Consider the following 17,631-nt stretch of genomic DNA (forward strand, 5'->3'; position numbering starts at 1 on the left):
TTACAAAATCCGTTAACACATACCGATTTACGAATAAAACGTAAACTTTGGTTAGTTTACGAATTGATTAAAAATTACTATTCGTTATTCGCAAATAAAATTTCCCTAACTACGCCACGCTGAATATAATTGGTCGCAAAAATATCGTTCGAAAGATATTTTCACAGTCACGGTACTGCTCGTAAGCGTGTAACTTAAGAATTATTCGCACTCAACCTTGTTAAAAATATTCTAAACTCAAGACTACCGATCCAAATCATCTTGATGTTCGAAAGATACATCGCGAACGCACGAAACTCAAAGTTTAACGAATCTTCAGCTGTATGTATAAATACTTGCCAACTCAAAACTTTATTTATTTTCCCAAATACACGTCAAGCTTCTTGAAAAAAGAATTAAAACCAACGAAAATATGAAATACAGATCGTGATTCATTCTATGATCAATTTCTATTAAAACGAAAAGAAAATCACTCGAAACTTTCGAAATCTCGACTGGTAGTTTCAGGTACCCAATACCCCTACTACGTACGAAACTAACGTAACGATATACCGGATGTCACAGCATAACGGACATTATGTAATAATGACAGAGAAAAATTATCCCCTTTGGCATTACTTCATAAAACCTTGGTGTACGAAAATCTAGCATGTGGCATACGGGATATCTTATATACAGAAAATATAACATTTCGTTCTGTTATTATTTCACTGATTGAATTTCTTGAAACGAACGAGTTAAAATACAAAAGAAAAAAAAATGTGACAACTTCGTGTTCTATCGACGAAAGTACAGTTGGACAAAATATAATGGCGTGCGTTGTGCGTTACAAAAACCACGTTTTCTCCCTTGATCCCGTGTTCACGAATAAATACGAATAAAATCGCTCTCGCGCGACAGGAGGATTAGACAGCGGTAGCGTCCTGGCAACAATGATAAATGTTGACAATGATATTATTTCGATTTCTCTTACACAAAAAACACAGATCTTGATCTATTATGCGATCGTAGACGTTACTTTACGGTGTACATGTTTATATCAAGTATGAGTTGAAAATCTATCACGTAGTACAAAGAGAGATGATTATGCTATTTTTAGTTTATTAACTTGTATCATATACCGAGAAATATCAAGACTACAGTTAACTATATATTTAGTGATTCGGAAAATTCATGACCAAGATCGGTTAGCCGGAATCAATGAAATCAGATTATTAGTGGGTAGTGATGATAAGTATTGCTGGGACGTGTGCCGGAGATTTGTAACTCTTTAAGTGCAGATTCTTTTTTGTCTTTTCTTTTAGTAAGAGAGAGGATACGTTGTAAAAATTCGGCCGCCTGCCACTTTGACCGGTTCGGTAAAACTTCGGATACATATGTACTGTTAAGATTTCTTTAAATACTTTTACATCGACGTGACACATGAAATCAATCGCGCTATCATTAATTTATATACCCTAGTTGACAGTTTCTTTCCTTTCTTTGTTTTTCTTATATATATATAATATATATAGAGAGAGATTTGAAACGTTCGATCGTCGGCAAATCTTTCGTTTTCGTCTTTAACGCATCCTGCATCGATGTGAGCCAAAGTCTTATCATTATTATTATTACGAAGTTCCCTACGACGATTTGTGCGCGAATGACACTCGTGTCACTCTAACTTAAAAACATGCTGAATTATCGTTCTCTGTCTTGTATCGACGAAAGAAAAAAAAAAAAAAAACAAAAAAGAAAGAAATTACTATCACTCCCACATTCATTTGCTGACTATCACTGACACACACGCAGTTCTTACAAAGATCGGTTTTGTCGTAACTACAACTCTTTCTCTCTCTCTATCTCGCTCTCTCGTGTTACATCGCCTTAAAAATACTCACAGTTTTGAAGAAAATAAAGAGATATACACAGAGTACAGGTACCGCCGATGGTTGCAAATCATTCGAACCACCGACAAAGGTCGGCTTAATAGTAAGGGTCTACAAAAGATTCCACCCTTTTTTTTTTTTAACTTTGTTGCTTCGCCACGTGTTTTCGTCCGTCGATTATCACTACTATCTTTAGATCAACCAATTCATATAATCACGTAACACTTATTACTGTCCTTAGTGCCTTATAAATGTCCATTTGGTTCTTATTTATATTATATATATATATATATGTATATATATATATGTGTGTGTAATTATATATACATATATAATTGAAGCAATTAAATTCATTCGTGTGCGTCCAAGTTATTATGCACTTACTTGAATCCGATTGATTGACATATTCACCCAGTTTCCATTTGCAGTACTGTTAATACCAACACAGGGTAACGAATAAGAAACGAAACTGGAGGCATTCGTTTAAAAATCAATTGATGCGTAAACTTTTCGCTGGTCTTCGCTAGTCGGAAACATTCTTTCGTTTTAAGCCACCAAACATTACGATAACCGTGTATCAACGTAACTGAAAGCTTAGGTTTCTTTTTTTTTTTCAGAGAGGCAATTAAACCTTGAACCTCCGGGTAACAATAACATCACACTCACACGTCAATGCATATTCACAAATGATGGTTGGGTTTCCTCTTCGCAATATTACAAGAATTGTCTGTTGTCCGTTATTCCGGTTTGAGCTTCACTTTGCAATAAAGATACCAATCCAATCGATTGGTACATTATTTTAAGTGTATGGAAGGTGTGACTGTCGCGCACCATTAAATCCCTTTAGTACGATGTCGTGGAAAAAGAATACGAGAGTATCTTGATTCTCGATATTCTCTAACACAGCTCTGCAGTTTTATTTATTTGCATTTACTGTTCGATCTTTAAATGCGTCTGGTTACGTTTTCCAATTGTGTGGGTGGGCTCGCGGTGGAGCTTGATTGCCCTGCGCCTGAGATGCTTGCGACGGAATCATGTCGAGCAAATATTGGCGTTGCAAATCTGCCGCTTGTCGTTGTAATTCTGCGAGACCCTTCCCGCCAGTCTGCGCCATTGCTAGCTGGTAAGGATACAATATCGAGGTAAACGGTGGCATCATATGAGCAGGAAGAGGTTGATGCGGCGGCAAACCCGGTACAGGGTTCTTTGCCAACTCTGGAGAAAAAAATTGCATTTATTGGTAAATGGCATTTATTATTCGTATAAATTATAAAAAAACATCGAACGTTTTAAACTTACCTCTAAGCAACTGTTGCTGCAAAGCAGCTGCAGCAGCAGCATGGTGAGGGCTGAACTTCCCGCTTTCAGCCAATTTAACCAAAGGATGTTCTTGTAGTTTAGGTGCTGGCGGCGTTGGTGCCAGCGTAGGTGCTGGTGGTACTTGGGGTGGAGGGGCTGGTGGTGTAGCTACTCTCCTCGTAGGAGTAGCTGCTTTAGGAACTGGTTTTGGAGCTGGTGGATCTGGACTTGGACATGCAGCTTGTGCCAGCCTTTGTTCTATCTCTTGTTCCTGCTGTAGTGCCTTCACGAACGCTGTTTTTAACCTGCGAACACATTTATTCGTTCATTATTAAATGTTTTTCTAGGGAAAAGAAATTTCTCATTTTTTATTTTAGAATATGGTACGTACCGATTAGTGTGCTCTGCTTTTAGAGCTTTCTTAACGTTAGTTGTTACACAATGTTCACATATGACTCTAGGATCGCGACCTGCCGGAGGTCTCTGGAAAGTTGCATGTTGTCCTCTTGGACCTTCTTTCTTGCCACCGGTGATAGGCTTCTCCCACTTCCACACAGGTGTGAAGTCCGTTTTACATTGGGTACACTCGAATGGTTCCGGAGGTGGTGGAATAGCTGGCTCTTTAGTAATAAAGTCAACCACATGTTCCAAACCCACCAAATATATGAACTCCGTATTGGAGGGATTTGGAACAAAGTGCATCTCCGGCGGTGGTGGTTTTGGGGGTGGTATTTGCAGCAACGTCTTTTCGAGTTGCTTTCTCAAAGCCAATTTAGCAGCCGCCTGACGTTGCGCAGGCGTCTGATTATCGTCTCTTGGTCTTTCCTAAATTTGAAAAACAAACATTACGTCCACGCGGGAAAGATTATTAAACTTTTATTTTTATGCTCGCTATAAAGCAATAAAATGTATATAACACGGAGAACAGGAGAAAAAAAAGATGGATATATAATAAAGTTACATACAGCAAAAGAAATTATATGGTGTTATTAGGATGGCAAGAAAACGATACAATATTTAATATATAGTTAGAGCGACAAGAGACTAAATATATTTTGACTAGTGGATATACCTGCTCTGAAATCACAGGTGTGCTTAAGGATGCAGTGGTTTTATTTTCTTGAGATCCAACAAGCAGCTTTGTGTTTACAAAAACACAGGTACGGTTATTTACATAGTTCACAAATATGACACAAATAGTGTATAAACAAATATCTTTAAAAATATAACATATAAATATGGTATTATGCTATATTTCAATTATATTCATTCGCAAAAGTATGTTTAGAAAAAAAGTATATTGTACCTTACTTACTTGATGCGCTGGAGTCGGAGTTGGATCTTTCGTCGACCTCTCAGTTCTGTCTGCAGGCGCATGATAATTCGATACATTTGGTGTTGCACTAGGTGGCCTGCTCCTAGGATGCGGTGGTTGTGGTATGATCATATTAGGTGGTATTCCAGTACTGGAAGAAGAACTTCGAGCAGCTGTAGGTGGTAATAACATTCCAGGTGGTGGAGCATGTATACTGCTCCTGCTTGGTGCAGGCTGTCCCCTAAGTAACGGCGGTGGTGCTTTTCCAATCCTATGACTGAAGAAAAAAATATTTTAATAATAATAAACAAGCACGTATACTTGGAATATAATACTCTGTACGCGAATTGTGTATTTCCCCCGCTTTCGTGAAATTGCCGCGGTTATAATATAGGTGGCGACCTAACCCGTGGTATGTACAATAAATAGCGGAGATTCTCAACGAGAACGGCAGTGCGTTCGAAGACTTGGAAAAGTAAATGAAAGTTCATAGACAGAGTTTGGCGGTAAGTGTGTATTTTTTTGTCGACCACGCCTCGTCCATCGATTCCCTTCCTTCTGGACATAATCTCCCTACAACTCTATGAGTCTTACCTATGGGTTGCTTGTTGTACAGTGACTGGTGGTGGTAGTTTGCTGGGTACTTTTGGTACAGCAGCAATGTTTTCTTTCAATTGTTGCGATTGCCGTAATTTTTTCAGCAATACCAACTTCATTTCCTCAGATCTAAGTTCCTCCCTTAATTTCCTAAGTGTTCTTTCACGTTCAGCTAATTCATCGGACGACAGTTCCTTTATTGGAGGCAGAGGTGGCATATCACCTAATAGATAGGAATTTTAAATATTTGTTTCAACAGTATTAATTATATAGTATGTAGAACACAATATGCAAATCGTATATGTAACAGTATATTAGGCTATTATATTGAAACTATAAATAAATATGCTATTTTTATAGTTAACCTTCATCACTGTCTGCATTTCCATTCACGTAGCCATTTATCCTACGTTCATCTGGACTCTCTGCATAACTTATTTCAATTCTAGGTCTAAGATTTCGGCGTGTCTTCCTATCATCTCCAGATTTGGGGGCCAGGATCCCCCTCGCTGCATTTTGGATATTACGTGCTTCTGGCATGTTGTTATCTAGATTAGGACTCGAAGATAAATGAAGACCTAGATCTAATGGTACTCCTGCATCGCCAGAGTTAACAGTGATCGATGGTGAATTTCTTCTACCACTGCTACTGAAAAATATATATCATCACGGTATAAAAAATTAGTGGTAAAATGTTCAGTTAAACAGAAGATACAACATATATGGAACTATATGAATTATATATGCAAATAAAAACGAACAACCCAGTTTAACATAATTGCTTCTACTTATCATTGGTGATAAGAGCACGTTTTTGCTAAAAGCTATGTTATTGCAAAGTATTGTAACACATTATGTACTTTCATTCTTGATAACTATAATGTGTAACAATAGCCCCATTTCATAATCACAATGATGTAAACAAAGAGCAATTTTGAATTGACATAGTTCTTAAACAATTTCGTTTAACACAATATTACAGTCGAACGATGTAAAATACGACGAAAAGAACGTGAAAAATAAATTTCTTTAAATTTACCTAACACTCAAGTCCACTACCGCATCTCCGTCCAAATCCATGGCTTCCATTCTTTCAAATGCGACAACTCTACGAGAAAAAAAACACAAGTATTTATTAATAACTACGATTTATCTGGTGCACTTCAATTGGATCGATTTCAATAATAACGACACAGCGAACACATTCGCCGCGGGCGGAGGGAGGGTAAAAAGAAAGAAAGAAAAAAAAAAAAAGAAACACTACAAAGAAGCCAACGCAGACGTGGGGCAGAGCGTTTCGCAATGCCGTAATTTGAAAGCGATAGAAAAGATTCGCCGGGAATAAAAATAACTGGGTTACCAAAATCTCCGTTCGAGCATTCCGTTCATATCCACCGGAGCATCGTGCTTCCCTCTTTTCTCCGTGCAACAACTCGTCTCGATCCGCGAGACACGCAATCACAACACAGCAGACACCACCGGTAACAACGCGATCAGCTCGCGGACAAGAGAACGCGCGGTACAAGATCGCGTTTAGAGTTACAAGGCGGGCGATCGGCCGATATCCACGGAAGCAATGTCCTAACCTAACCTCCGCGGAATTCTAAAGACGTTCAGGAAGAATATATGTTCGTTCCGAGATCATGCACGAGGAGAATATTGGCGCGCTTTACAGGCCCGCCGGCGGCACAGTACGCCGCGTGCCCTTCCGTTTTCTCTTTCTAGTCCGAGTTTTTCGCAAAGAAGTGGCGGCACGAGATCGAAGAATTGAATTTGATGCTTCGGAAGTGGCGTCTCGGCACAATGGCAGCTAAGCGTAGCGGTACAAGACTGTGGAAGGGGGGAGGGGGGGTGCCCTGTACCGTGAGGGGAGAGGTACGGTCGCACATTAATTATTTCTCCCCTCACCCCGTCGACGGTCTACCCCCTCCACAACAGTCAGCCACTCACCCACACGAGTGGCATCGGAACGGGCTAGAAACCAATCTCTTTCTCTTTCCCTCGACCTCCCTCCCTATTTCTCTGCGGATTTTCCCGAATTTCGTCTCCGTACTTCTCCCTTGCCCTCCCTAGCACCTCCCGCACCCTTATGCCCTACGGGAAATCGATTTTTCGACGGAGTCCCCACTGCCGGCCTTCCCAGGCCAGAGGGACGAAGGAGTTACAATGTTTTTGCAACGTATTTGATATCGTCCACGCATCTCGTAATTACTATTGTATCGGTGAAACCGAGCGCGACCTCTAGGTAATACGACACTATTTACTACTCTCTTTTCCCGTGGTCGTAAACGTGCAGACGTGGATGGTATCGAGAGCGGTATTTCGTTACGCGCCTTTTTTCTTTTTTTTTATTATTAAGGCGTTTTTCTTTTTAAACGTCGCGATTTCCGGCGAGCAGCGCCTTCGGAGCATCCTAACACGAAGGAATTAACTAGTTCACGGAGTTTCTCTCGGATCTCCCGCCTTGCACACTTTCCAGATCACGTGACAGAGTAGGGTCTCTAAACTCTCGAATTGATGTCACAGCATTTTTCATTTTCGTCTTACTACTTTGTTCGTCGAACGCCGGTGAACCGATAAGCAAATATAAGTAATGCGCGCAATAATGGACATTTTCTGTGTTACTCATATTATTACGCAGTTATCTCGTTAAACTATGCATTTTACGCGCACAAAATATAAATATATATATATATACTCTAAAAATGTAAAAAAGAACATGTTTTGTTACTTTTCAAGTAATCGTTTTATTCGTATAACGATCGAGCAGGGAATTGTACGTGGAGTAAATAGCGAGGAATCCTCGAACCGGCACGGGACCTTAAAGCGACCTACGGCAATCTTACACTTTCTTCCTAACCTAATAAACGAGTGGCATCGTTGCAGTAACTCTACGAGCTAATCTTATCGTTGATCAAATTGTTTGATCGCGAACCAAATTGTTCGATCTCAAACAAAAGCAGCAACTTCGTGGCTTGTGTTAAAAATGCCCAATCGAACGTGCAATCACCGTGATCGAAGGAACAGCAGAAAAATCACAAACGCAACAAACTCGCGGTAACACCGATTCGCATCAATTCCATGTCTCCGTCTTTTATCGTACCTCGTGTATTAATAAAGTCGCCGACACGAATCTGACGTTACGCTGAATCATCGAGCGGAGATATCGAAATTTTGTTATTCGTAATATAAAGGATCGGAATCGCGTAGAGTTGCAACTGGATCGCGCAGGCAATTCAAAATATTATGCCTCGGTGCCGAGCGAGCTGTAACGCGCGAATGCTCGCGGGCTCGTTCGGCGACGTGCGACGCCAGCTCGCACGACGACGACACGCGACTCTATGTTTCCGCGTGCACAATGTATTTCCTACTACATTGATAATCGCACCTTCCCTGGAACGGAGGCACGGGAGTGTTTTGACCCCCACACGCCAACGCCTCCCGCGTTCAGGAAGGCGCACACGTACCTGAGAGGAGGTCAGTCAATCGGAAAGCTGGCCCGAATTTGTGTAAATCGGTTCGGCATACAAATCAATTACACAAAGCGGACATGAACGGGCAGGCAAGCGGATAGGCAGACAACCAGGCAGCAGGCACACGCAGTTAGGCAGACAGTTAGGCAGGCAAGACAGCCGGTTCGCTTTCCACTCCACTTCACTTCCACTCCACTACGATATATTACACTCTATACTATCGCTTACGTACAATGACATGGCGCACACCACGTACCGCAGTCAGTGTACGCGTACACTTCTCGCTTCCCTCCCTATCGCGAGCACACTTCACCGCCTCGCGACCGTGCACGCACGATTTCCGCATGTTTCCGTGAACCTTTTTCTTACGGCATACACGCGCATCGCGTTTACCATTATATATATGTGTACATATAACCAAACGACCGTCCACGAGAGAACAACGTACCGTCCGGGTTTGACGCGTGCCAGCGGTAACCGCGAAACGATCGTCACGAACGCGTATCCCAGACACAACCTTGAGCCGCTACCTTCCGCGCAAGGAGAAAAAATTCACACCGCCTCTGCGCAAAAATTAACGAGAGTGATTCAATATGGCGGCCTTGTCCGCCGTTGATGTCTTCCCCTCCTCCATCGCTCGTTTCGCCGGGCATCGTCGCCGTCGTCACTCCTCCCCTGCCCCTGTCCCAGTCTCTGTCTCTGTCTCCGCATCGGAGGTGTAACGCCGTGGAAGGGGGACGGGGTGAAAGAGGGGGGTAGACAGTGGATCTTGTCGCCCCCGTTGGCCCCCGGTATCGTTTGTCGGGAAAGCGCCGCCGCCAGCTACGGGGCTTACCGGAAGCACCCCACGGACTTTGTAAATGCGCTACGAAAGGGGCTTGACAGTCGTCTAAACAAATCCACGTGCTTCTGCGCATTCCCTTCTCTTTCGAACCTGCACCGGTAACCGCCAATCGGGCACTGGCCGCCTCGTATTGGAGGGCATTTCAAATCGGATTTCTTTTAACTAGGGACTTGTATCGAAATGAAAAATAACCGGTATTTTTCGGTTCTACCTTCGTAAACTTTACAAAAATCGACATTCAGGTATATCAGTAATCGTTTTCCTTCTTAAATTTTATTATAATTTTCAAGATTCTTTTTTAATTGTTTCTATTATTTTCAATTATGTGGAACAACGTTGAGATTCTTTGGAAATTTCGATACATTTTCAATCCTCTAGAAAAATGTACATTGGTCGAAAATTAAAATGTAGCTTGTACATACACGATACGGTATTTTATCACTTGTGTTTGTATTATAGTAACTGTACATATACTTTGTACTCAAAGAGAAATCATTATCGTCGTTCGGTTCCAGCTTAACATTAACTCACGTGATGATGCGTTAACACAACCGACAAGATAAGTAGTAATCGGATTCATGATAATAGAACGAGAGATTAAGAAATAACAGTTGAAAGCTAAATTTAAATAAATACAACACAAGTAACTTTTATTCGACATTTTTATTTAAACGAAATTAGTTGGGCGTGGAAAGAGAAACAGCATTATTTTATGCCATGCACGATTTATTAATCGATCGATACATTTTTAAACATTCATTGTTACTTGCGAAAACATTTGATTTCTATAATCGAAGAAGTGATGTAAAAATCATAGACCGGCGTACAATTCTACGGGATTGTTGGATTGAAAAAATACTGATTACGCGATAGTTTCAACGGTTTTGCACGTACAAATGCTCGTCCGAGGCAATGTCCATGCAAAAGAAAAGAAACGAAAATGGACGATCGTTAACAATCCTGGACAATTACGACAGCTGCGTTACAATTAAAATCGATTTTCATCGTTCGTGACAAACGTTCCGATCGATCATTGCCTTTCTATTTCGCTGATTTAAATTTTGTATCACCGCCTACTGCAATCTTGCCGCACTTCTTGCAATTAAATCGAAACAACCAGATTTCACACGGAAGTAGAGACCCCAAGTTTCATCAAAAGATTGAAGGAAATCAGGGTTATCAGGGCTATGGAAGTGCTTTGGCCATCCCAAAAGATACACAACTGATCTCCAACTAGGCACTCGCGTCGGGACGAGACAAATGGCGGGGACGATTCCGTTGCAAGTATCCGTAACGCATACTGATGCAAGAAGCGAGGCAGTACAGTAGCGCGTGGCCTTCGACGTAAACGAAGCGCTAAAGGGAGATCTTTGTCACGAACGATAGGAAAATCGGGTGCGAAATCTGGTCGGAATGACAACAGGCACAGTGCACGAGAGAATTTGCAAGTACACAACGCTGCAAGCAGATTGGAAAATCATACGTTCGAGGGAACGTTTCATACTACGCAGCTTGGGTACCCTCCGTTCACTAGACGTGGCCGAATTAATAAAATCACTGGCGAGATTTTAAGCTCGTAGATCTCTATTTTGCTAATTATCACTAGTCAACGACAAATACGTATTCTTTATCTAAGCAATCAATTCAAGGTAACGTGGCATAAAGACAAAAATATTGAAGATACGTGACTAATACAAAATATACCCAAAACGAAAGTGATTTTTATCGCGTGATAGTATTAATTTGGTCGTGTCTGTACATCGGTTAGTAGACTTCACACACGGACAACCGAATCAAACTAAAATTAACATTTCCATTTTACTTTATTCGACAAAAATAAAATAAAATTGTGTCGTATTTTATTTGACCAATTGGCGAGATAGGTTGAGCACCACTGGTCTAAGCTGAAAATATTTCTTCCGTATTAAAATTCTTGCGAGAAATCAAGGAAGTAGAACGTCGCGACTATAAACGTAAGAACAGTTTCGGGCTCGTGTTTCGATATTAGTGCTTGTTCCAGTTGTCCTTGCGCGCGTGTACAACTTCAAAACGATTTTACCGAAATAGATGGGCGGACAGATAATACACTGAACGTATTTCGCGCTCGCAGTGTACGCGCCCGGAGACGCTTTCGACCTTTTCGTTGCCCATAATTTCCCGGCCACCGATTCGATCGCGTGGGAAGAACATTATGGCAGCAAAACGCATACTCGGCCCGGAAAATATAAGTCGTTCAAGGTCACTTTCTCGACCGCGAATAGTACGAGACGCCGGGTCTCGCTTTCGCGCCATTCTTGCATTTAACAGAGGGTCACGTGACTGCAACTTTGCTCTTCTCGCCTCTCAAGCACAATGGGCGGAGCAAAGGAACGTAGTCGAACGGTGTGGTGGGGGGAACCGTTCCTCGACGACCTTGAACAGCCAGTATTTCTCTCGCAACAGCATACTCGTGAAGGCGTTTATTCTTGCGCCGGTAGCTTACAAAAATAATCGGGCAACGAAAGGTCTACGTTAACCCTGCAATGCGTAATATTTTCCAACTATTTCATTAATGTCATGTACCAGAAATTCACATAGGATCAATAAATACGAATCACTGTATCAGTAAATTTGTGCCGATACAAATATGCATAATTGCGCACTGAAGGGTTAATCTCCGACGTTAACATTAATAACAACATTACATCGATAGTTCGACGATCCTCCTCGACACGTTCTTCGCGTACACGGTTGCCTACCATCATTTCCACGCATAATCGCGCAAAGTTCAACGAACTATCACGTCAAATCCTCTCGTGGCTGGTTTAGAAGGCAGTCTGGTAATTTCGGGCACAAAAAGAAATAGCTGAGATAGATTCTTTTCGAAATTTGTACCAAGATTCGCATCCTAAAAGCATCGCCTTGAGAAGATCACGATAAAATTGGAAAACTGACAACGCCATAGGGTACCGAACCGAACTTGTGCTTTAACGTTCAACGCCAAAACTAACGCCATTTTGCTGTACAGTGAACAAGATATCTCGGGGTGTATTCGACCGATCGACTTGAAATTTGATTATGTTATAGAGAAAGATTTCGGTTATCGAGACAATCACGATCTACTAATCTAAATTAATAATCTCTTTCGTCTTTCATGTTTCAAGTCAACGGTTTATCTGAATCCGTGCACATCATCAGATTTTTATGTGTATCGTGTTGTGCGTGAATAAATAGATAAGGGAACCAGACTGCCCTCTTAAGATCAACTTTGGGTTACGCGCGCTTTCGAATATTCGTCGATAAATCCGTTCGTTTTGTCGCTGTGTTTCGTTACATTGAATTATCCGCGACTCTTTCGGTGCTGTGAGTGGTTTAATAAGCGTAATTTTCGGTCCGTGCGGCGCGTGCGGAGAACGCGCATAGGCGTTGAAATAACACGGTCGACGTATACGGTGGCGGGTTCTCCGCACGCGGAGTCGCATCAACGACCAAGTATCAACACCGAAAAAGTTCACCCTCTCGCTACGACACGACTCGACCCACATGTTCACAGATCGTAACTATTTCAAGCATTTGCTTCCCCCTATCGATATTAACACATTAGAGTACGCGTGCACATAATCCTCCATTTAGACGATGAACTCGTTCGAAACTCCTCTGTATAAATCATATTGTATAAATACAATCTATCGTAGAAAGAAAGATCAGTCCCGGAGTTAAGACGAACCTTAATTAAGATCTAAAGCTAACTTTAGAAGCCTTTTCCTTGTTTGTAGCATCGCATGTAAGTATAAAAAAAAGTATCAGATACAGAAAAATTGCATATAAAAGCCTTGCGTGGAGAAAAATTCTCAATTAAAAAGTCTATGAGAATATCAAAGTATTTTATGATAAAAAAAATTCAGCTCTTTTATCCGATCCAGCAAATGCACTTATATAATTAACGATAAGTTATTAAATAAAATTAGAAAATAGTATAAAGTTATTTACACGAACCATTTTCAAGAATAAAAAGAAATTTTTTTTTATACTTCTGAATAGTCAGATTAAAAACTTAACAAACAGCTTCGTCAGTTTCAGCTTCGTTCAGATCAGTCATTGGTAGCGGTTAGAGTGAATTTCAAATTGTTATATAATTTTTCAGACTAAAGTCTATTTTCGTAAATCTATTTTTACAGTACCGAAACCTCCATTGTTATACTATAATTCGTACTATCCTATCTTCACGACGACTATTAAACGATTTAATTTATATTTGTCTATGTAACTTATACAATATCTATATTATATAAACTATATAATATCATATTGTAACACGTAATAATGTATAAATATATAATACATATAATATAGATATTTCAGAGAAATACGATACTATAAATTCTCCATTTATTTTTAATTGCATTTTATAGAAATAAAACCAACATTGTTATGAGCAAAAGGTGGCCGAATTATCAGTTACACGTATCGTAAGTACATTTTTAAATTGATAAAACAGTTATTCTCGATGGGATAAAAATTACTAGAATAGTTTTCAACGTTCGTTTAAATTTTAATACGAAAATCAGAAATATTCGATAATTCATTTATGTGTCGAGGGTGGTTCTTGTAAACGCTAATAAATTTTTCCAAAAATATTTGATTTCACGTATATTCGCTATTTTAATACGTTAGAACTGATAATTTGGCCGCCCACTACGACTACGAGCCAAAAGTCAATTCGAAATTGCACCGTTCTTTTGAAATTCTCACCAGTATCGGAAGCAATTCTTTTAAAAAACCACTGACGATCTCTAATGTGTTAATCGTCGCAATTAGAAAAATTATTGTATAGCAATCGTACGATGGTATCAGGTATCGAATCATTTATCAGTTAATTCCTCTCGAAAGTCTGCTTCTTCGAGAGAAAATGGAGACGAGCTCCTCGTAGCGAAAGAGTTTTATATCAGTGATTTCCAAACATTTCGGAAGGCGCTCCTCTAAAACAATAAAGTACAATTTCTGTGCACGGAACAAGTGGTAGATTTAAAACGATGCAATAAAATTATACTTTAACGGTCGTTAAAGAAAAAAAAAAACGTTTACGTTGTCGCGCTTCTCTCGTTACAAAACTTGTATTCGCGCCCTCCATTTTGGTACACACTGGTTCATATGGTACAAGGCGCAACACCTGTTGTTAGACGCAGTCCCCGTTTCGATATATCTTACAAAATAATTGTACCTCGGTACAACGCAACGTCGTTCTCGTTACTCATTCATTTGTCCCCCTTTTCCTTTAGATTTAATAATCGCAACATTGTTAATAATGATAGACGGCTATCGACGTTTACAATCCGCGTTGGCCACCGAGCTTCGACATAAAGGAAACACATCCAGCGAAAGTCGGTTCCGCGATCGATTCGGCCAAAATTAATCCGAGCAACGACCCCGAGGACCCGGAAAAAAACGTCCCTTCAAGCGTTGTTCACACACGCACGCACATAGTATACGTAATATACTCGTTCAGTTAGTTTTATCATGGATTAAGTAAAACAACATGGAAAACAACGCGTATATGCATAATACGAAGAAACACGCAGAGATTGGTTCCTCTTAAGACGAGACTAACATTAAAGACTCTCCTCTCGTTTCCCATTCATTTTTCTCGTTAGCTCTTCGCCGCGTTCGGCGCAAATTCCACGCTCAGGGCTAACACGCTTCACGAACGCATCACTAAAATTACCTAATTTAGATCTAAAATTGTTTATCACAAAAGAAAGACTTTGTAGCAATCGAAAGCAAAAGAAGGATATGGTATTGGAAAATGAATCGAAAGATCTTCTTAACACATGTCGGACCAACGACCCAGCCTATGAGTCATGCCATGTGTCAGTCGTTTAGCAATACGCGGGTCAAAACAGAAGTACATTATTATTTGCGAACAAAAGTCCAATTTCGCTGCTGAGAAATAGTTCTGTAATTATGTGTTGGTCTTCGATGTGTTAACATCACGCTCCCCCCCCCCCCTCCCCTAAAAAAAAAGAGGAAATAGAAGGAAGAAATACAAATACATGCGCATAGAATCGCACGTCGCGCTGCCTCCCGATGTTAAACCGATGAAACTATCGTAGAAACTGCGCAGTTGGCGGGTTAAGATGGATACTAGATCGCGTCGAATGAATTCAACGACACACGAGAAAGTTAACAGGTGCACGTAATGTACGCTCGACACGCTGGGAAATCGCGCGCGCTTCGTCTAAAAAAAAAAGAAACAAAAAGAAACAACGACAACAGCACGACGACAAACACTATGGCTCGTCCTCCTAACGCGCTGCGACATCGAGTCTCGCTCGACACGTATAAACCCATCGAAAACATCTATCCACGCTCGAAATTAATGCGAGAAACGACCCCCGCGCGTTAAAAGGACAACGACTTTTTTTCGCTATTTTGTTTCATTTTTTTTTTTTCCTTAAATACGTTATAGAACATTTAGAAAGTTACGCGTGTCTTATCGGGTGTGTCGTGTGTCGGATGCTAGGTGGGTGGTTTCGGAGTGCGCTAATGGGTCGAAACACGTTGTGCCTAAGACGACTAAATTGCATAACGCGAATAACGGGCAAACCGGTGGCCACCGTTGATCCATCAATTCGTGGCAACGCGAGGCATTCCCGTGCCCTCTGTCGTCCTTGCGCGGCAAAGAATGTAAACACGCGCGGGACACTCGATAAACCCGTGGAACCAACGTGTAGCAATATTTTTCGTAACGTTTACTCCATCGAACAGTTAAAATTTGATTTGTTCGAAATGTAAAATTTGATAAACTGCCGTACACGCGACGAAGTCTAACGTTTCCTTTCCGCGATGAAAAAAGAAAACCGTAAACTTGTCTCGTTAGAATTCTATTTCCGATCGTCGAGTCGATGCGCGGAACATTGAAATAACTGTCGACCGCGGAAGGTTAACGTTGCCACTCCACGAGCATCACGTTCGCTTCGAACGCGGAACATCGACGACACCGGCACATGCTAGGCTCGTGAGAACGAAACCGACCGAATATAATTTCGCGTCGAGTGTATTATGGATGATCGCAGGCGAAACGGTCTCGGAGCGTTACTTTCCGGAATCGGAATGTTGAATTCCAACGGTTGCCCACATCGAGCCGGAAAGGCACGCTCGAGCCTGAAGCGATAATCCGATTACACGGTCGAAGAATCTTTCGCGTCACGCGGCAACAACGTCGCGAAGATAAACACGTTATCCTACCGGCAACCGAACCTTCTCGCGCGTTTAATATTTTTCTTTTTCTCGCTTCTTTTCTTTCGTTAGTCGCGAAGAGCGTAAATTGCGATTGGACCGTGAATGCATTCACGTCCGAAAACAACGTCGTTCCGAGCGGATGTCGCGCGTTACATCGAGATCGAGATCCCGATTCCAACGGGGCACGATCGCATTTAAAAACTACTGTAATTGCATCGTTGGCAGATGCGCGCGCGCGCGCGCACACACACACGTCTCTAGAGCTAGGTCTTACGTTCCATTTAAACCATGAACTTATTATCAACAACGAGATATTCACTTTGGGCCCGGTTACGTTTGTTTCCTTTTCTATTCTGTCCCCCCTAACCCCCGTCCCCCGTCCCTCTTTTCGTGCGTGGTACGCGATTGTTGTTTCCCTATTCGTGGAAGATATTTCTCGGCGGAATTCGTTCCGTCTTATCTCGCGATTCAACGATAAAAAATAGCTTGCTCGCGTTTTGACTACCCCAGCCCTTAAACTTATATACATCTAACGCTGTTTTGGTAATATCTTTATAATAATATTGTTACGTATCGATCGAGGTGTGCGCGGTCTTCGGAATATCGTTCTCTGCCCGTGTGTCCCTCGATGTGTTAGCCAGATTATTCCGAGAAACAAAAATGCCACACGTATCGTGCGTTTATCTGTACCCCTTATCGAGTTGTATCAAAAATAAAATGTTACCAGTGGAGGCAAACGCACCTAATTTCGTCACTTTTTAATTTGGCCAAGTGAATGATTTGTTCATTGCACAAAAGTTTTGTATAAAGTTTAACAGAGGCTTGTACTGTCAAATACGAACATCCACGAAAGAAGCCAGCACAGTGAACGTGTTAAGGCCACCTGAGGTGTTATTCCCACTATATCGCCATTGTATCTCTCACAGGCGCACGCTCTCCGTCCCCCAAACAGAGAGGCAAGCTGGCACAGAAGTAAAACAACACTTGTCTCGATAACGGATGAAAACAGATCCATAG

At 41.3% G+C, this 17,631-nt stretch overlaps 1 protein-coding gene across 3 annotated transcripts; it reads right to left on the bottom strand.

Annotated features, from left to right (window-relative positions):
* Nucleotides 1–756: 756 nt before the first annotated feature.
* Nucleotides 757–9,300, bottom strand: Simj (transcriptional repressor p66-beta simjang). Of its 3 annotated transcripts, none has more exons than XM_076765984.1 (9): nucleotides 8,785–9,300; nucleotides 6,119–6,187; nucleotides 5,445–5,725; nucleotides 5,077–5,302; nucleotides 4,474–4,759; nucleotides 4,240–4,305; nucleotides 3,559–3,992; nucleotides 3,168–3,472; nucleotides 757–3,083 (listed from the first exon to the last, which is right to left on the bottom strand). In XM_076765984.1, exons 1-9 carry the CDS (start codon nucleotides 8,790–8,792, stop codon nucleotides 2,827–2,829), a joined length of 1,932 nt encoding a protein of 643 aa, XP_076622099.1. In that variant the 5' UTR covers nucleotides 8,793–9,300; the 3' UTR covers nucleotides 757–2,826. The 3 variants fall into 3 exon arrangements, with proteins under 3 accessions (XP_076622099.1, XP_076622097.1, XP_076622098.1); XM_076765982.1 differs by having other exon boundaries at nucleotides 5,445–5,728; XM_076765983.1 differs by lacking the exon at nucleotides 4,240–4,305 and having other exon boundaries at nucleotides 5,445–5,728; nucleotides 8,785–9,298.
* Nucleotides 9,301–17,631: the final 8,331 nt, after the last annotated feature.

The sequence above is a fragment of the Colletes latitarsis genome, chromosome 6, assembly GCF_051014445.1.
Source record: "Colletes latitarsis isolate SP2378_abdomen chromosome 6, iyColLati1, whole genome shotgun sequence".
NCBI classification, from domain to species: Eukaryota; Metazoa; Arthropoda; class Insecta; order Hymenoptera; family Colletidae; genus Colletes; species Colletes latitarsis.

Bases quoted from the DNA above. Each gene is read 5' to 3' on its own strand.
- Simj (XM_076765982.1), bottom strand. The intron at 3,993-4,239 runs GTATATCCACTA...TTTCAAATTTAG, and splicing joins CACCTGTGATTTCAGAGCAG to GAAAGACCAAGAGACGATAA. The intron at 3,084-3,167 runs GTAAGTTTAAAA...TTTTTTCTCCAG, and splicing joins GCAGCAACAGTTGCTTAGAG to AGTTGGCAAAGAACCCTGTA.